Source organism: Phacochoerus africanus, chromosome 15 (assembly GCF_016906955.1).
Source record: "Phacochoerus africanus isolate WHEZ1 chromosome 15, ROS_Pafr_v1, whole genome shotgun sequence".
NCBI lineage: Eukaryota > Metazoa > Chordata > Mammalia > Artiodactyla > Suidae > Phacochoerus > Phacochoerus africanus.
In genome coordinates this window covers 88,700,938-88,722,440 of record NC_062558.1, presented here as the reverse complement: position 1 = coordinate 88,722,440, position 21,503 = coordinate 88,700,938, and the positions used below count along the sequence as shown (strand labels likewise).

Genomic DNA, 21,503 nt, shown 5'->3' with positions numbered 1-21,503 from the left:
TAAATGATTAACAGTTCTCCTTTTGATACTTTTGCAATGCAGATGACTCAACAAGTTATTCTAACATAATTGTGGAGAATTACTGTAGATTGTAACTCTTAAGAGGCTTTAGAGAAGTAAAATTAGACAGTGAATTCTAGATTGAACTATCTAAAAAAATGAAATTGCTGTATTTACATGAAGAGTTAAAGAAAACAGATTAGACAGACAATAAAATCCTACTGTTTAACCTTGCCATTAAAATAAGATTTCTGTAATGTATTAAGCTAGCAAAGACAATGGATCTCATACTCGCCACATCTGTGGTGAAACAGTTGTAGCTTTATCCTGATGACAGTGCAGAAGAGTGTTCCTGCCCTCTGACACTGTAATAACATCATCTCTGGTAATGTATCCTAAGAAAACAATTCAACATGGGAAAAAGTTTTAAGAGTTTTGTTTGGAAGGAGAAAAGTTTCTTTTTCTGCTCTCGGTATTCACTGCTCCCTCAAAGAACCTTCCGCTTACCCAGTATGAGGTGTCTCTTGGTTCTGGTCCCTCTGGCCCACTCCCTGCTTAAGTATCTGCATCTCTGTGGCTTTCCTCAAAGGGCCTCACTGTGTGTTAGCATTTCATTCATCTTCCCATCATGTAACTTATAGGACCTGCTACTGTTCTGTGTTCTAGATGGGCTTCTTGCTCCTCCCTGTGGTCACCCCGTGTCCCAGCAAGTGCCTGCCGCATAGCAGTGAAATTCCTGGATTGGGAATTAAGAGGACAGCAATGATAGCTTTCATTTTTATCCTTTTTCAAAATAATCTTCGCCTAATGTATTCGTATCCTGATTTTCGAATGCTTTCAGTACTTAGAATTTTAGGCTTTAATGTTATTTCTTTTATTGATAATAAGCAAGAGTCTTATATAATAATTGTCAGTTGAAAAACAAGTTTTTTCTTTCAGCTCCTTTACTTTAGTTTCCCCCTCCCCAGCCATGCTCTGGCCCTGCTGGGATCTACATCGTTGACCTGATCACCTTTCACTGTCCCTCATCACCTCTGTCTTCACGTAAACTTGATTCGCCATCATCGTCACTTCCTGGACTTGTTTTGCTTCATCACACCCCCTTGTTAACATCTGAGCCCTGGTGGAATCCAGCTTTCTTTCCCTTCTGTGCCTGTTCACCTGTAGCAAGAGGCCTGCTGATTCTTTCACCTCTGACCATTAACTTCAAGTAGGCTCTCAGCTCCCAACAATTTAACTGCTTTTCCCTGTTCGCTTCATTTTCTCATTCTCCTGGTTATATCGTATTTTCTCCTTTTCTCTCACCCCTGCACCCAAGTTGATGACCTGCTATCGGTTCACAGAGAAAAGTGAAAGTTCCCTGCCTGCTCCACATCTACCCAGCTCCTGCTATCTATACCCTGTCTTGTGTCTTCTCTCTTGTTATAGAGCAGCTCTGTGCTTCCATCTAAACCTCATTCTTATTCTAGGCATTGAATGGCCTGTTTTCAGAGGTTCCCTCATGGTGGCGAGGGTTAAGGATCCAGTATTGCTGCAGCTGTGATGCAGATTGGATCCTCGGCCTGGGAATTTCCACATGCCGCAGGTGTAGCCTAAATAAATAAATGGCCTGTTTTCAGTTTCTTAAATGCGCTGCTCCAGCAGATCTCTTGCATCACCAGTTTTCTGTCTATTCAGTCGTTTCTATCAATAGAACAAATGCTGTCTTTAAAAAAAAAATGTAAATCTTAATCCCACTCCCTCTTCCAAGTCTTGCCATTTTTATTTCTGAATAGAAAATCTCAAGAGTTGTATGTATTCTTGTCTTCAGTTCTTCCATATACTCAAACCTCTTATTCTGCCCACCACTGCACCAAAAGTGTTCTTGTCAGAGTAACCCGTGATGTCAGCACCACCAGACCCAGTGGTCACTTACCAGTGCTCATCTTTATTGGTCAGCAGCTGTTGTCACAAGTGGTTACTCCCCTGAAATTATTTCTTCCCTTAGCTTCCAGGACACCACATCCTGATTTTCTTCACTCTCGAGTCCTTCTCATTGCCTTTCACTGATCTTCATCATCTCTGTGCCCTCTTCACAGTGACAGGCCTCGGTGACGTGATCTGCGTCTCAGATGGATGACCAGTGCTGAGCCCACTACTTGCCTTCGTGTTTGTTGTTCCTTACTTTGTCGTTTTGCCATGATCTTAATTTCACAAATGTTTGCCGTCAAATAGAGTGAAAACTAAATTGTGGTTAAAACATGACTATTTAAATGGTATCAAGATACTATACAGAAATCAAGTATATCTTTACTGAAAGACAAAGCAATTCTGTCTGGCTGTATAGTGACTTAAGAATCAATTGTGCTCTTATAGGTGAAGCATGTCTTTATATGGTTTTGTTAAACTTATATTTCCTAACAGGGTGCCTCTGAAAAAGACATCGTGCACTCTGGCTTAGCTTACACTATGGAACGTTCTGCCAGGGTACGTATACAGATGCTGTTGATGTTTTTTGCTAGCTACATGAAGTACAGGTCAATTGTGTGCTATTTTCTATTACAGCATACATAATCTGTTTACTTGTTTGTCCCAAAACATGTTTTCAGTCTTAAATTATGAGGTTTTGTCTTGTTTTGTTTTTTTAAGGATCTTCAATATATTTTCCAGACTTGGGGAATAAATAATAATGCCAAGTTAAGAGGGATGATGTTTGACAGTTAGCCAAATTGGATTGCAGCTCAGTGCTCCACTCTCTTAGAGCTATAGGAAGCTACCTTACTGTAGAGTTTGGGATATGTGAAAAGTTCTTTGACCACTTAATCCTTATTTTAATGCCTTAAACACAGTTTGAGTCCAGATTTAATTTCTTTTTGAGTTCAGATTATATTCATTTGGCCTTAAATTAAAATATCAGGAGCAGATGAAATACACAATTTCGCAGCCTGGAAGTATGTTCATAAGGATGTATAGCTATCACCACTAACTCCAGAACATTTTCATCACCCCATCCTTAGTTCTTTTAAATTATCCCGATGTATATCAAATACACTTGGTCCGGGAAGTTCCTGTTGTGGTGCAGTGGAAACAAATCCAACTAGTATCCATGAGGATGCAGGTTCAATCCCAGCGTTGCCATGAGCTGTGGTATAGGTCACAAACTCACATCCCATGCGCATGCTGTGGCTGTGGTGTAGGCGGGCAGCTTCTAGCTTGGGAACTTCCACATGCCAAGGGTGTGGCCCTAAAAAAGGGGGAGAGGGGAGCAAAAAAAAAAATAAACTTGGTCCACATGTCAAGATGTCTACAAGGGCATAGAGTCAGCTCACATCTTAAATTCTAAAGAACAACTTCTATCAATGAAATAATAGTGATTATTCCAGAGAATAGTCCTTCCTGACTAGAGGTTCTACTGCCTGAGTAGGTTCTCTTTGGCTACCCAAGTCCAGCCCTAAAATGGTGCCAGGGTAAGTGTACCAGGCCCATACCTGCCTTGTATGCTGATGGCCTGGCTGCTTGAGTTAGTGATCTTCATTGCGTTTTCATTTCAGCAAATCATGCGCACAGCCATGAAGTATAACCTGGGACTGGACCTGAGAACAGCTGCCTATGTTAATGCCATCGAGAAAGTCTTCAAGGTGTACAATGAAGCTGGTGTGACCTTCACATAAATGTGCCGAGGCTGACTTCTTCACTACCCTCTTCACCTCTTCATCTGCAGACCTATCACAAGTTTACACATAACCACAGAAATCTCTTTCTCTCTCATGACTTACTAGATAATGGATACCATTCTCAACAAGTCAGTCCAAATTAGCCCCTTAAGAAGAAAAAAAAATTAAGGTTAGGGGATCATTTATAAGCTAATAAATGTGATAGTAGAAATAAGCCATGTCAGAGAGCCATTTGGGCACTTTGCCTTTAATAAAAGTCTCTTCCATCTGGCTTCGCTGCCTTGCTCCATAGCTGCTTCCCAGCACAGTCAGCTGGGGCCCCAAGAGAGCACCTGTTGTCCAATTGCTTGCCCCTTCAGCTCTGGACACGTCTCTAAAGTGCTTTGACACATTGGTATATATATGGCATTTTCAGAAGGTGACATGGTCCTCGAGTTATCGGTATTTTACATCAGCAGAATAACTCAGTTTTACAGGTTGCAAACAAAAATAAAAGCTGTCTTTCTGCATTTTATTCTTTTAGAATAAAATAAGTACATGCTGCTGTAATAAAATTGCCTTTAATCACTTAACAAGCCTAACCTTGATTCAAGCAGTGAATGCCTGTAAACATGAAAAAAGTTAGTATTTTTTTAACATAAAAACGGTATCATTTATAGCATATTGTCATCCAGCAAAAATAAAAAGCCCAGTGGAGAATTAAGTTATCTTCATACCTGCAAATGATCGAGGCTATTTTTATTAAGACTGTCTTGGAATTTACTAACTACAATTATGACATATAGTCCAAAGAATGCAGTAACCTCCTTATCATGTTAATTAATTGTTCTTCTCTTCGAAGATCTATTATGTTGACTAATTGAAGAGTAATTCAAGTAGAGTGTCCCAGATAAAAAACATTGGGCTCCCTCTTTGGAGTCTGGCTGGTGGCTCTGAGCATTGCCAATGGCCCCAACTTGCCCCGACTTTGTGTCCTCTTTAGAGGCCTCAAATTCAGCACACAGCTTCATTCCCAGTGGGCTGGAAATAACGTGGGCTTGCGTTTTGTTTGGGAGTTATTTGGCCAGGGCCTTTGAATGGTAGTATCCCAATAAAGTACTAGATATTATTTATGTAAGAATGAGCTTTTTTTTTTTTTTTTTTTTTAACAATAAAATCCTTTCAGAAATTTCTAACTACTTTGTAACTGCATGACTTAACCTGGTGATAAAAAGCAGTTATTAAAAGTCTACCTTTTCCAAAGTTTGTGTTTCCAGTGTTTTTATGCTTGATAGTGTCTGTTTTGGTAGATGATAAAAACTGTAGTTGGGTTTCTGAAATCTTTGAAACAACTACCTGCATAACATTTCTTTCCACTATATGGTGAGCTGCCCAAAATTTGTTCTTGATTTCTTCTGTGTTCAAAGAGTATTGGTGGCTATTCTTAGGGAAGAAGTTATAGTGCTTAAAGCTAATAGACTGACATAATTTATGTACCTTTATTTATAGATGCCTCTGTTTTAATGAAGGAAAATTTCATTGATTGCTGTTTCAGTTTTTAATCATTTTAGTCACAGAATGTAAGACAGAAAACCATAATCAACAGAAGTAGATTCTAGACCTGATCCCACCAGCCTCCATAGCCGCTATATCTAGAGCATCACTTTTGGCTGCACTTTGTGTCTGTTTTGTCCTGATTCTTCCTCCATGGTTTGGAGCATCAGGTCAAGGAGTAGATAAACAAACCCATGGCAACTGTGGCCATGGCAAGCTCTTCCCCAGCACAGTGGTGTCTACTTGCCTTTAAGAGGCAGCATTAAAATCCAAGGGGGAAGTAATGTGAAAAGTTTTAGAATATTTGGAACAATACAGGGTGGAGCAGTAGATTCAGGTCATGTGAAAGTCGGTTACTTAGTTGTGACCTTTGGCTAACATAGTGGGAGTAGTTATAGTGGCGTTTGTAAGATACATGTTGATGGGCATCATCGTATTAATGTTAGAAAACTTGTACCGTTCACGATGCCTGTATATAGGCAAATGGCACTAGTGTGTCAACTCTGGATCCTGGAGGTTTGAGTTAGAAAATTCTGGTCACTTATTCTTGGCTTCACTGAAATGTTCTAATTTATTTACTTATAATTCTTTTTAAAACTTACAAACTCTAAAGTTAATTGCTTTTGAAATAGCTGTAGATGGCTCAAGTAGCACCTGAAGAATACCTAACTGTTGACTCATAAGCCCCTTCACCAGAATGTTCTAATTACCTTAATAGATAAAGTTTAGGAAAGTAAAAGCTTGATTTTTTTTTTTAAACTATATAAATGATAAACAGGCAACACCAACACATTTATTTATTCTTGGACATATCCATGGTGCAGACACAGCAGCCTGTGGAAAGCTGATTTTTTTTTTTTTTTTAAACCCTGCATCTGGCAACTCAGTTACTAGGATTGATGATTTAATTTTCTTTTGTTTTTAGAAATCTTGCATCTTAGCACAAGCTTTAAATAAATTACCTAAACATTCTTGGCAGGCTTTCTCAGCCCTGCTATGCATAAAGCAGTCAAGGCATGGCTCATGAAGAAAATGCCCATCTGTGAACCATGCACAGATACCTCTGCAAATGAATTTTTTTTCTTTGTAACATGGGTGTTAATGACTTTAAATTTTTTTCACAAATAACTTTCGGCTTTTCTTTTTTATTTTTTTTTAAATGAAAGCTTAGACATGGTTTAGATGGGATTTCTCAGCCTCAAACTGTCAGTATTTTGGGACAGGTGGTCCTTTAGGGGACAGCCCTGTGCACTGTAGGATGTTTAGCTGCACCCCTGACCTCTAATCATAGATGTCAGTAGCATCCCTCAGTTGTGACATTGTATTCAAATTGCAAAATGTCCTGTGAGAAATAAAGTCACCCCCTTTCGAGAATTACTGGTGTAGGGATTTTATATAGGTTTATATAGCCTATGGCCCTTCAATTTGTACATATGCCCACCTCACCATTTTCTAACTCCCAAGAAGGAGTTTTAGATGTTTCATTTTTATTCTATTCAAATCCTTTGCCCATTTTTAATTGAATTGTTTATCTTTTTGTTGTTGAGTTTTATATGTTCTTGATACGTAACTTAAATAATGCGATTTGCAAGTATTCATTCTGTTGGTTTGTCTTTTCATTTTCTCAGTGTTCTTTGACAAGTTTTTAACTTTGACAGAAAACCAAGAAAAAAATAAATTGGACTCTTAACACCTATGAGGCTAGTATTACCCTAATAGCAAAGCCAGAAAAAAAATCACAAGAAAATTATACACCAAAATCCCTTATTAATGTATGTGTAATAAACTGCTACTGTATAGCACAGGGAGCTATATTCAATATACTACAATAAACCATAATAGAAAATTATATTAAAACTGAAGTCATTTTGCTGTACACCCAGAAACAGCTTTGTAAGTCAACTATATTTCAAATAAAAAAATGAAGAATATCCTTATTAACATAGGTACAAAAATGTTAAACCATATCCAACAGCTCCTAAGTATCATACATCATGACCAAGGAGGATTTATCCCAAAAATGCAAGAGTGGTTCAACATAAGAAAATTTAATATATCCCATTAATTGCATAAAGAAGGAAGAAACACATAATTAACTCAATGGTTGTGGGGAAAACTGACAAAATTCTAGACCATTTCTAAATAGAGGGCATTTATGAAAAACCCACAGCCAACATCATATTCACTGATGAGAAACTCTATTTGCAGGTGAAATGTTCTATGTATTAACATTTTTGTAGACTACACACACACTCTACTAGAACTAATTAATGAATTCCATTTGTTTGTTTTTTTTTGTCTTTCGTCTTTTTTCTTTTTTTAGGACCCAACCCGTGGCATATGGAGGTTCCCAACTACAGTTGCCGGCCTATGCCAGAGCCACAGCAACACCAGATCCGAGCCACGTCTTCGACCTACACCACAGCTCACAGCAACACTGGATCCTTAACCTACTGAGCGAGGCCAGGGATTGAACCTGCAACCTCAGCGTTCCTAGTTGGATTCGTTTCTACTGTGCCATGACGGGAACTCCATGAATTCCGTTTACAATAGCATTCAGAAGAATAAAATAGGAATAAATTTAAGGAGGTGAAAGCTTTACAAAACTACAAAACAATGTTTAAAAAATTTCTCAAATGGAAAGGGCTTCCATGTTCATAGATGGGAACTTAAGATGATGCTATTTCTCAAAGCAATTTATAGTTTCAAAATTCTAATGGCCTAATTTTCAAAAATAGAAAATTTTATTCTAAAAGTAATATGAAACTACAAGTGGCTCCAAATAAAACAATATTGAGATTAAGATGGAGTGGAGGAGTAGAAGGGCTGGAGCTCACCTTCTGTCATAAAAGCAACAAAATTACAACCAACTGCTGAACAACCTTCAACCAAATAGACTGCAAACTATGAAAAATACACCCTTCTGCAGAAGGCAAAGAAGAGGCCATATCAAAATGGTAGGAGGGGCGATTACATGATGTAAGCAACCCCATACCTGCTGGGTGGGCAGCCCACAGACTGGAGGGTAACTATCACAGAGACTCACCTATAGGAGTGAGAGTTCTGAGCCCCATGTGAGGCCCCCATGCCTGCAGATCTGGCATTGGGAGGAGTTCCTGGAGCATTGAAGGCCAGTGGGACTTGTGCGCAGGAGCTCCATGAGACTGGGGGAAATGGAGACCCATTCTTGAAAGGTGCACACAGGCTTTTATGTGTGCTAGGTCCGAGGGCAAAGCAGAGACTCCATAGGTATCTGGGTCAGACCCGATTGCAGTTCTTGGAGAATCTCCTGGGAAAACAGGTGACTGGCTTGTGGGTGAAGGACATTGGAGGCAAAGGTCTTGGAAATAATCATCAGCATGTGCTCCTCTACAGGTGGCCATTTTGGAAAAATCTGGCCCCACCCATCAGGACTAAGAAGTCCCAGGTCAAACAATAATCTGGGTGGGATCACAGCCCCACCCATCAGCAAACAAGCTGCCTAAAGTACTCCCAGGCACAGAGCCAGCCTCCAATCTCACCCAGAGACAAAACCCCAACCTACAGAGTGATAAGAATCAGTTCCACCTACCAGTGGGCAGGCACCAGTCCCATCAGGAAGCCTACAGCAAGCCCCCATACCAACTTCAGCCACAAGGGGTCAGGGGGCAGACATCAGAACCAAAAGGGGCTACAACCTTATTGTCTGCAAAAAGGAGATCACATCAAAAATCTATACAAAATGAAAAGGCAGAGAATTATGACTCAGTTAAGGAAGAAAAAGCCCCAGAAAAACAGCTAAGTGATCTAGAGATTATCAACCTCCACAAAAAAGACTTTAGACTGATGATAGTGAAGATGATTCAAGATCAGGGAAATAAACTGGAGGCAAAGATTGATAAGTTACAAGAAACACTGAGCAAAGAAATACAAGATTTAGGAGTTCCTATTGTGGATCAGTAGAAACAAATCTGACTAGCATCCATGAGGATCCAGGTTCAATCTGGGCCTTGCTCAATGGGTTAAGGATCCGGCGTTGCTTTGAGCTATGGTGTAGGTTGCAAACGTGGCCTGGATCCCATGTTCCTGTGGCTGTGGTGTATATAGGGTGGCATCTACAGCTCCAATTTGACCCCTAGACTGGGAACTTCCATATGCCATGGGTGTGGCCCTAAAAAGAGAAAAGAAAAGAAATACAAGATTTAAGGATTAAGATAGCAGAGATACAAAATACAATAACTGAAATAAATTCTTTAGAAGCAAAAGAGTAGAATACAGAAAGCAGAAGAATGAATAGGCGAGGTGGAGGACAGACTAGTGGAAATCACTGATGCAGAACAGAAAAGAGAAAAAAGATTGAAAAGAAATGAAGACAGTCTAAGAAAACTCTGGGACAATGTTAAATGCACCAAAATCTGTTTTATAGGAACACCAAATCTGTATTACAGGAATGCCAGAAGAAAGAGAGAAAGGGTCAGAAAAAAATATTTGAAGAGATAAGAATCGAAAACTTCCCTAACATGGGAAAGGACTCATTCACTCAAATCCAGGAATAACAATGAGTACCATATAAAATAAACTCAAGGATGAACATCCCAACACATACTAATCAAACTGACCAAAATTAAAGACAAAGAGAAAAGATTGAAAGCAGCTAGGGGGAAAAAAAAAAACAAATAACATACAAAGGAACCCCTATAAGGTTATCAGCAGAAACTCTGCAAGCCAGAGGGAGTGGCATGATATACTTAAAGTTATGAAAGGAAAATACCTCACCAATGCAGATTACTCTACCCAGCAAGGCTCTCATTCAGATTTGAAGGAGAAATCAAAAGCTTTACAGACAAGCAAACACTAAGAGAAATCAGCACCACTAAACCAGCTCGACAACAAATACTAAAGGAACTTCTCTAGATGGAAAAGAAATGGCCACAACTAGAAGAAAAAATAATACAGGAGTTCCCATCGTGGCTCAGTGGAAACGAACCTTACTAGCATCCATGAGGACACAGGTTCAATCCCTGGCTCTGCTCAGTGGATTAATGGATCTGGCATTGCTGTGAACTGCGGTGTAGGTCACAGACACAGCTCAGATCCTGTGCTGCTATGGCTGTGAAGTAGGCCAGCAGCTGCAGCTCTGATTTGACCCCTAGCCAGGAAATGCCATATGCTGTAGCTGTGGTCCAAAAAATGCAAAATAATAATAATAATAACAATAAAAATGACAAGGCTCACCAGTAAAGACATACCTATAGTAAAGGTAAGAAATCATCCACACGCAAATATGCTACCAAAATCAGAAATCATGAGGAGGATATAAATGAAGGACACTGGAGATGCACTTGCAATAAAGAGATCCACTACTTAAAAAAATCTTCCGTGTGTGTGTCGGTGTGTGTGTGTGTGTGTGTGTGTGTACATCAAAACTTCAGGGTAACTACAACCCAAAAATCTACAATAGATACACACACAAATAAGAAAAAGCAATCCGAATACAACACTAAAGGTAGTCATCAAGCCACAAGAGAAGAAGGGAAGAAAAAAGACCAACAAAAATAAATTCCAAAACAGTTAATAACATGGCAATAAGAACATACATATCAATAATTACCTTAAATGTAAAATGGAATAAATGCCCCAACCAAAAGACACTGACTGGCTGATTGGATACAAAAACAAGACCCATATATATGCTATCTTCAAGGGATCCGCTTCAGTTCTAGAAAGACATACAAATTGAAAGTGAGAGGATGGAAGAAAATATGCCATGCAAACAGAATTCAAAAGGAAGCTGGAGTAGCAATATTCATATCAGCCAAAATAGACCTTAGTATAGAGAATATTATAAGAGACAAGAATATTACATAATGACCAAAGGATCAATCCAAGAAGAAGATATAACATTGTAAATATATATTCACCTAACATAGGATCACCTCAATATATAAGGCAACTGCTAACAACCTTAAAAGAAGAAAATGACAATAACACAATAATAGCAAGGGACTTTAACACCCCACTTACAGCAATGGACAGATCATCCAGACAGAAAATCAATAAGGAAACACAGGCCTTAAATGACTCATTAGACCAGATGGACTTAATAGATATTTATAGAACATTCCATCCAAAAGCAGCAGAATATACACTCGTCTCATGTGCACGTGGAACATTCTCTAGGATTGTTACATTTTGGGCCACAAAATCAAGCCTCAATAAGTTTAAGAAAATTGAAATCATATCAATCATCTTTTCCAACCACAACGCTATATGACCAGAACTCAACAAGAAAAAATTGCAAAAAAAAAAAAACACACACAAACACATGGAGATTAAACAACATGTTACTAAACAACCAATGGATGGATCACTGAAAATCAGAGGAAATTTAAAAAATACCTAGAAGCAAATGACAAAAAAGACACAACACTCCAAAACCTATGGGATGCAGCAAAAACCGTTCTAACAGGAAAGTTTATAGCAATGCAAGCCTACCTCAGAAAACAAGAAAAAGCTCAAATAAATAACCTAACATTACATGTAAAGCAGCTATAGAGAGAAGAACAGATGAAATCTAAAGTTAGCAGAAGGAAAGAAATCATAAAGAACAGAGCAGAAATAAATGAAATAGAAATGAAGAAAACCATAGAAAAGATGAATGAAACTAAAAGCTGCTTCTTTGAAAAGATCCAAATTGATAAATCCTTAGCCAGACTCATCAAGAAAAAAAGACAGAGGACTCAAACCAATAAAATTAGAAATGACAAAGAAGTTACAATGGACATCACAGAAGTAAAAGGATCATAAGAGACTACAAACAACTGTATGCCAATAAAATGGACAACCTAGACGAAATGGACAAATTCTTAGAAAAGAACAATCTTCCAGGACTAAAGCAAGAATAAATAGAAAAGATGAACAGAGCAATCACAAGTACTGAAATTTAAACTGTGATTTAAAAACTTCCAACAAACAAAAGTCCAGGACCAGATGGCTTCATAGGTGAATTTTGTCAAACATTTAAAGAAAACACCTCTCCTTCTGCTATTCCAAATAATTGCAGAGGAAGGAATACTCCCACACTCATTCTATAAGGTCACCATCACCATGATACCAAAACCAGACAAAGATAATACAAAAAGAGAAAGTTACAGGCCAATATCACTGATGAACATAGATGCAAAAATCCTCAACAAAATACTAGCAAACCAAATCCAACAATACATTAAAAGGACTGTACATCATGATCAAGTGGGATTTATCCCAGGGATGCAAGGATTTTTCAGTATCTGCAAATCAGTCAGTGTGATTCACCACATTAACAAACTGAAAAATAAAAACCATATGATCCTCTCAATAGATGCAGAAAAAGCCTTTGACAAAATCCAACACCCATTTCTGATTTAAAAAAAAATCCCTTCAGAAAGTGAGTAGAGAGGGAACCTACCTCAACATAATAAAGGTCATATATGACAAACCCACAGCAAACATCATTCTCAATGGTGAAAAGCTGAAAGAATTCCCACTGAGATCAGGAACAAGACAAGGATGTCCACTCTCAACACTATGATTCAACATAGTTTTGGAAGTCCTAGCCATGGCAATCAGAGAAGAAAAAGATATAAAAGTAATCTAAATTGGAAAGGAAGAAGTAAAACTATCACTGTTTGCAGATGACATATACTATACCTAAAAAATCCTAAAGATGCTACCAAGAAAATGTTAAAGCTAATCAATGAATTTGGTGAAGTTTCAGGATACAACATTAATACACAGAAATTGACTGCATATCTATATGCTAATAACAAAAGATCAGAAAGAGAAATTAGGGAAACAATCCCATTTACCATCACATCCAAAAATAATAAAATACCTAGGAATAAACCTACCCAAAAGACGAAAGAACTGTACTCTGAAAACTCTAAGACCTTGATGAACAAAATCAAAGATGACACAAACAGATGGAAAGACATACCATGCTCTTGGATTGTGAGACTCAATATTGTCAAAATGACTATACTACCCAAGGCAATGTACAGATTCAATGCAATCCCTAACAAATTACCAAGGACATTTTTCACAGAACTTGAACAAAATATTTTAAAGTTTGTTTGGAGGCACAAAAGACTCAGAATAGCCAAAGCCATCTGGAGAAAGAAAATGGAGCAGGAGGAATCAGGCAGGCTCCTGACTTCAGATTATACTACAAAGCTACAGTCATCAAAACCATATGGTACTGGCACAAAGACAGAAATATAGATCAGTGGAACAGGATAGAAAGCCCAGAATTAAACCCATGCACCTACAGTCAACTAATCTATGACAAAGGAGGAAAGAATATACACTGGAGGAAAGACAGCCCCTTCAATGAGTGGTGCTGGGAAAACTGGACAGCCACTTGTAAAAGAATGAAATTAGAATACTTCCTAAAACCATACACAAAAATAAACTCAAAATGGAGTAAAGACCTAAATATAAAACCAGATACTATAAAACTCCTAGAGGAAAACAGGCCAAACACTCTCTGACATAAACCACAGCAATGTCTTCTAGATTCACCTCCTAGAGTAATGACGTTAAAAACAAAAATAAACAAATGGGACTTAAACTTAAAAGATTCTGCACAGCAAAGGAAACCCTAAACAAAATGAAAAGACAACCCACAGACTAGGAGAAAATCTTTGCAAATGAATTGACTGACAAGGGATTAATCTCTGAAATTTATAAACACCTCCTACAGCTCAATACCAAAAAAACAAACAACACCATTGAAGATGGGAAGAAGATCTAAACAGACAATTCTCCAAAGACATACAGATGGCCAAAAAACACATAAAAATATGTTCAACATCACTAATATTAGAGAAATGCAAAACTACTATGAGGTACCACCTTATGCTGGCCAGAATGGCCATCATCAAAAAGGCTACAAACAATAAATGCTGGAGATGGGTGTGGGGAAAAGAGAACCCTATTACCCTGTTGGTGGGAATGTAAACTGGCTCAACCACTACAGAAAACAGTATGTATATTCCTCAAAAAAATAAAAATAGAATTACCATTTGATCCAGCAATCCCACTCCTGGGCATCTATCCAGAGGAAACCATGACTCTAAAATATACAAGTACTCCAAAGTTCACTCCAGCACTGTATACATAACTAAGACATGGAAACAACCTAAATGTCCATCAACAGAGGAGTGGATAAAGAAGATGTGGTATATATACACAATGGAATATTACTAAGCCATAAAAAGGAATGAAATAATGTCATTTACAGCAACATGGATATACCTAGAAATTATCATGCTGGGAGTTCCCATCACGGTGTGGTGGAAGCAAATCCAACTAGGAACCATGGGGTTGTGGGTTCAATCCCTGGCCTTGCTCACTGGGTTGACGATCCAGAATTGCTAAAGGTTGTGGTGTAGATTGCAGATGCAGCTTGGATCTGGAGTTGCTGTCACTCTGGCGTAGGCCAGCAGCAACAGCTCTGATTGGACCTCTGGCCTGGGAACCTCCATATGCCACAAGTGTGGCCGTAAAAAGGCAACAACAACAAAAAATTACCATACTAAGTGAAGCTAGTCAGACAATGAGACACCAGCCTCATATGCTATCACTTATATGTGGAATCTAAATAGAGGATGCAATGAACTTTGCACAACAGATACTGACTCACATACTTTGAAAATTCTTCCAAAGGAAACCAGTTGGAGGGTGGGGGGTATGGGCTGGGTGTTTAAGATAGAAATGCTGTAAAATTGGGTTGTGACGATCATTGTACAATTATAAATGTAATAAAATCAACTGAGTTTAAAAAACAATATTTAAAAAAAGAGGATTCAATTTCAAAACAATACAAAGCCAGAGTAAACACTGTGGTGCTGACATATACATATTTGGACCAGTGGAATAGAGTTGAGAGTCCACAAATATCTCTGGTCAACTGATTTTTTTCTATTTAATTTAATTCTTATTTTCTATTAGAGTGTAGTTGACTTACAATGTTGTGTTAATTTCAGGTTTACAGCAAAGTAAATTAACTAAACATCTATGCATTCTTTTTCAGATTACTTTCCCATATTGGGAAATATGGGAAAATATTGAATATAGTTCCCTGTGCTATACAGTATGTGCTTGTTGATTATTTTATGCATAGTAGTGTGTATATTAATCCCGAACTTCTAATTTATCCCTCCACCACCTTTCTTGTTCATTATCCATAAGTTTGGTTTCTGAGTCTGTGACTCTAAGTTCATTTGCATCATTTTTTTTAGATTCCACATAAGTGGTATCACATGATGTTTGTCTTTCGCTGACTTACTTCACTTAGTATGATAATCTCTAGCTCCATTCCTGTTGCTGCAAATGGCATTATTTCATTTTTTATTGCCGAGTAATATTCCATTGTATATATGTACTACATCTTCTTTACCCATTGATCTGTTGATAAACATTTAGGTTGTTTCCATGTCTTTGCTATTGTAAATAATGCTGCAATGAACATTAGGGTGCATGTATCTTTTTGAATCATAGTTTTCTTCGCATATATCCCCAGGAGTGAGATTGCTGGTTGGTGAGGATGTTCTGTTTTTAGAATTTTAAGAAAACTCCATACTGTTCTCCATAGTGGTTGTACCAATTTATATTTCCACCAATAGTATAGGGTAATGTAAACTGGCTCAACCTCTACAGAAAACAGTATGTATATTCCTCAAAAAAATAAAAATAGAATTTCACTACACCCTTTTCAGTATTTTATTTTTATTTATTACTCAATGAATTTATTACATTTATAGTTGTACAATGATCATCACAATCCAATTTTATAGGATTTCCATCCCACAACTCCAGCATACCCTCCCTCCCCCCAACTGTCTCCTTTGGAAAACATAAGTTTTTCAAAGTCTATGAGTCAGTTTCTGTTCTGCAAAGAAGTTCATTGTGTCCTTTTTTCAGACTCCACATGTCAGTGAAAGCATTTGATGTTGGTGTCTCATTGTCTGACTGACTTCACTTAGCATAATAATTTCTAGGTCCATCCATGTTGCTAGAAATGCAGGTATTTTGATCCTTTTAGTGGCTGAGTAATATTCCATTGTGTATACGTACCACATCTTCTTGATCCACTCCTCTGTCAATGGACATTTACTGTTGTTTAATATTTTATTAATTGTAGACTTTTTTCTTTTTTTTTTTCTGTGCCTATGGCAATGTGGAAGTTCCCAGGCCAGGGATCAAACCTGCACCAGAGGAGCAACCTGAGCCACTGCAGTGACAACACTGGATCTTTAACCCCCTTTGCCGCAAGGGAACTCTGTTTGTAGACTTTTTATGATGGGCATTCTCACCGGTGTGGTGTGATACTTCACTGTAGTTTTGATTTGCATTTCTCTAATAATTAGCAGTGCTGAACATTTTTCTTGCATCTATTTGCCATCCATATGTCTTCTTTGGAGAAATGTCTATTTAGGTCTTCTATCCATTACCCATTTTTTTATTGGGTTTTTTTGTTTGTTTGTTTTTGTTTTTTTAATACTGAGCTGCATGAACTATTTGTTGGTTTGTTTTGTTTTGTTTGTCTTTTTGCCTTTTCTTGAGCCACTCCTGTGGCATATGGAGGTTTCCAAGCTAGGGGTCTAATTGGAGCTGTAGCCACTGGCCTATGCCAGAGCCACAGCAACTCGGGATCCGAGGTGCATCTGCGACCCACACCACAGCTCACGGCAACGCCGGATCCTAGCCCACTGAGCAAGGCCAGGGATCGAACCCACAACCTCATGGTTCCTAGTCAGATTCATTAACCACTGCTCCATGACGGGAATTCCTGCATGAGCTATTTGTATATTTTGGAGGTTAATCCCTTGTAGGTTGCTTCACTTGCAAATATTTTCTCCCATTCTGTGGGTTTTCATTTTGCTGATGGTTTCCTTTGCTGTGCAAAAGCTTTAAAATTTAATGAGGTTCTATTTATTTCTTGTTTTTACTAGGAGACAGATCCAAAACGATATTGCTGTGATTTATGTCAAAGAGTATTTTATGTTTTCCTCTAAGAGTTTTATAGTATCCGGTCTCAAATTTAGGTCTTCAAGCCATTTTGAGTTTATTTTTGTGTATAGTGTTAGAGAATGTTCTAATTTAATTTTTTTTACATGTAGCTGTCCAGTTTTCCCAGCACCATTATTGAAGAGACTGTCTTTTCTCCATTATATATTCTTGCCTCTGTTTCTGTAGATTAATTGACCACAGGTATGTGAGTTGGTCAATTGATTTTTAACATTGGTACCAATACAATTTGTATTAGTGCCTTACAAGTACTAGGGCTGCCTTAAAGTGCCACAATTGAATGGATTAAAACTACAGAACTTTATTGTCTTGCAGTTTGGGCAGCTATACATTGAGAGGTCAGCAGGGCCATGCTCCCTCTGAAACCTGAAGGAGAGAACTTCTTGCCTTTTCCTAGCTTTTGGTGGTGGCCATTAATCCTTGGTATTCTTTGGCTTGCAGCTCTCTCTCTCCAATTCTGCTTTTGTCATCACATGGCCATCATTCCTCAGTATGTCTTCTTCTTTTTTTTTTTTTTTTTGGTCTTTTTGTCTTTTCTAGGGCCGCAGCCGCGGCATATGGAGGTTCCCAGGCTAGGGGTCTAATTGGAGCTGTAGCTGCCGGCCTACGCCAGAGCCACAGCAATGCAGGATCCAAGCAGCATCTGCAACCTACACCACAGCTCATGGCAACACTGGATCCTTTAACCCACTGAGCAAGGCCAGGAATTGAACCCACAACCTCATGGTGCTTAGTCGGATTCATTAACCACTGAGCCACAATGGGAATTCCCCTCAGTGTGTCTTCTTATAGGGACACTGTTTATACTAGATTAAGGGCCCACCTTACTTCAGTATGACCTCATCTTTAGTTACATCTGCAATGACCCTATTTCCAATAAGGTCATATTCTCAGGTACTGGGGGTACCACAACTTTAACATCTTTTTTAGGGCTTCATCTTCATCTTAGGGCTTGAACACCTTCTTGTGAGGAAGACAATTTAATATATAACACACCCAGTGAGAAAACAGTCTCTTCAACAAAAGGCATTGGTACAACTGGATACCCATATGCAAAGGAACAAAGTTTGACCTCTTCCTCCATACATAACAATTAACTCAAAATGGATCAAAGACATAAGAGATAAAACTATAAGAAAACATTGGTAAATCCTTATGGCCTTGGATTTGATGTTTTTTTTTTAATTTCAGTTATATTTTGAACTCTACAATTTCTATTTCATTCCTTTTTATAATTTCTAACTCTGTATTCTCTATTTGCTATTGATCTTATCTTTCCTTTAATATTTTTAGATGTGGTATCCTTTAACTCTTTGAACAAGTTTAAAGTAGCTTATGTAAAGTCTTTGTCTAGTAAGTCCACTTTCTGGGCATCCTCAGGCACAGCTCCCATTTTTCCACCCCTGTAAGTGGGTCATAATTTCTTTCCTGGTGTATCTTTTTTGTTTTGTTTTTGCTGAAAAGTGGACATTTTAAATATAAAGTGGCAACTGTGGAAATCAGATTCCACACTTCTCCCCCAGATTTTTATTGTTGAGAATTTAGTGACCTTTCTAAACTAATTCTATAGTCTATTTCCTTTGTTGTTGTGTGGCCACTGAAGTTTCCCTTTAGCTTAGTGGTCACCTAAGGATTCAGGTAAAGATTTCTTCAAGTACATAGAACCAGTAAGTCTCCCACCTTTGCCAAGGCTGTGTATTCATTCTGGGCTTCACTTTACTACTCAGCCAGGCAATTTACATCTTGGCCTTTGTGCAAGCAGGAAATGGGAGCCAAGCCTCAGGGTTAGAGGTGAGAACTTCAGGCCTAAAATGAGCTTGCACACAACCCCACACATGTGCATGGCCTTTCTGCAGTATGTTGGAATTTTCAAAGCCCTTAAGGATATTTTATTCCCAGTTTTTCTTTTAAGCTTTTTGGTTAGCCTGTTGTTTGCTTCAACTGTTATTCACCACCTCATGTAGTCACCATCTTTAAAAATTGCCTCTAGGAGTTCCCGTCGTGGCGCAGTGGTTAACGAATCCGACTAGGAACCATGAGGTTGCGGGTTCGGTCCTTGCCCTTGCTCAGTGGGTTAATGATCCGGCGTTGCCATGAGCTGTGGTGTAGGTTGCAGACGCAGCTCGGATCCCGTGTTGCTGTGGCTCTGGCGTAGGCCAGAGGCTACAGCTCCAATTCGACTCCTAGCCTGGGAACCTCCATATGCCGCGGGAGCGGCCCAAGAAATAGCAAAAAAAGACCAAAAAAAATTGCCTCTAAACATTTTATAACAAACAGGAAGCCCTGGGGAGGCCACTTTGTACTGGGGAGCTCCTAGGCCAGACAAATAAAGACAGATTTGCAGTAGGGTCTTCTTAGGAACCACTGGTCAAGTCAAATAATGACACTTCTCTGGGAGTAAGGCTTTGAAGAAACACCAGCTCTGCTCTACTCTTTCTAGTAGCTGCCAGACTATTGATTTTCACTGTGATTTTGGGCTGTCGATGTTACCGAATCCAAGCTCATACTGATAGGCCAATAAATTGAGAGGTGAGTTGTTGGGGCAAGGAAGATCAACTTTACTCAGGAAGCCAGGGGACCAAGAAGAGAAGATGGTGGATTCCTGTCCCTGAGAACCATTTTGCCTGAGTTAGAATTCAGGCTTTTTTTCCCCCTTCTTCTTCTTTTTTTTTTTTTTTTTTCCTGCCTCATGTAGTAGCTTTAAGTGAGATCTCAGTTCCTAGACCAGGAATTGAACCCAGGCCACAGTAGTGAAAGCACTGACTCCTAACCATTAGACCATGGAACACCTTCAGGCTTCTTTTATACTAAAAGTGGAGAGAGTAAAGTCAAGCATTTCCTGGTTCCCATCAGCCTCTGGAGAGGATGCATTCACTTCTTCTTCCCTGCAGTCAGTCACAGATGGGCCTGGTCAGGATGTTTCCTGTGAGCAAAGGTATTTTAGTTTAATGCTCATTACCTGAGAGGCACAGTTTCCAGAGTTGGGTTTAGGAATAATTTAAGCTTATATGCAACATCCCATTAGTGATTAACCTGTAAGAGAATACAAAGTTTCTTCCCTATTACAATACCCCACTGTTAATGGCCATTCTACAATCTTACGAGAAAAGGGCTAAAGACTGCTCTGACTACTTACAGAATCTTTAGTCAGTCTTTTTTTTTTTTTTTGGATGTGTCTGCAGCATGCAGAAGTTCCCAGTCCAGGGATTGAACCCCTACCACAGCAGCATCTCAAGCCACTGTAGCGGCAATGCTGGATCCTTATCCTGCTGTGCCACAAGAGAACTCTTGGTTAGTCTTTTTTTTATCTGCAACTATTTGAACCTGATAAAACCCTTTAGCACTTTGTTGTCTAATTTATAATTGAACTGGCACTTTGGTTCCTGTTCCCAATACATTGCTATTTATTTGGACAAAATTAAACAAATGGTTGACCCTTCTCCAGTGACAATGAAATTACCATTCACTTCAGTCGGATAGGTAGACCTGTTCGGAGGCAATCTCATGAAGAGTGGTTAGTAAAAGTGCCCAAAGCTTTAACGTAATTGGCCATTACTAGATCTTTTAGAGCATTTGTAGATTCTCTCACCTGGACAGACCCCTGGAATGGCCTGCCATACACTATTTCACAGGGGCTTAATTTAATCCCACTTCCGAGAGCCACTGAGGCATGAGGCAAGGCCTTATCCGAAGTTAAATTAGTATTCATCTTCTCAGTTTTCCTTGCTGATTGTGGTCTCTGGGATGAATGTAGTTTCAATGCCTTAATCCAAATCAGGGGATAATTTCCTTAAGGAAGTTTCAACCAATTAAAATTACTGATTTTTTTTCTTCCCTTTTTTAGGGCTATGCCCATGGCACATGGAAGTTTCTATGCCGGCCTACACCACAGCCACAGCAATGTGGGATCCAAGATGCCTCTGTGACCTACACCCCAGCTCACAGCAATGCTGGATCCTTAACCCAGCGAGTGAGGCCAGGAATCAAACTTGCATCCTCATGGATACTGGTTGGATTTGTGTCCACTGAGCCACAACAGGAACTCTCCAAATTGCTGATTTTTAAAAATAGTAACTTAAAACTGCCACATGCAAAACAAATGGTCCACAGAATATTTTCCTTTCCTTCTGAAGACTTTACAATGCAATTGTTATCATTAGCCAGTCTTTTACTATTAAACTTAAATGGCCAATTGAGACAAAGCATTTCTGAGGCTGTTTTTCTGCCACTGATTTAAGAGTGGGGGGTGGCAGGTATTGGGGGTAATAT

General features: G+C 38.8%; 1 protein-coding gene across 1 annotated transcript in view; it reads left to right on the top strand.

Annotated features, from left to right (window-relative positions):
- The window catches only part of GLUD1 (glutamate dehydrogenase 1), a 36,924-nt gene extending 32,029 nt beyond the window's left edge, over positions 1-4,895 (top strand). The window contains exons 12-13 of the mRNA XM_047760568.1: positions 2,404-2,466; positions 3,531-4,895. Of these exons, the coding sequence (XP_047616524.1) occupies positions 2,404-2,466; positions 3,531-3,650 (183 nt within the window). The 3' untranslated portion in view covers positions 3,651-4,895. The remainder of the gene's footprint in view (positions 1-2,403; positions 2,467-3,530) is intronic.
- Positions 4,896-21,503: the final 16,608 nt, after the last annotated feature.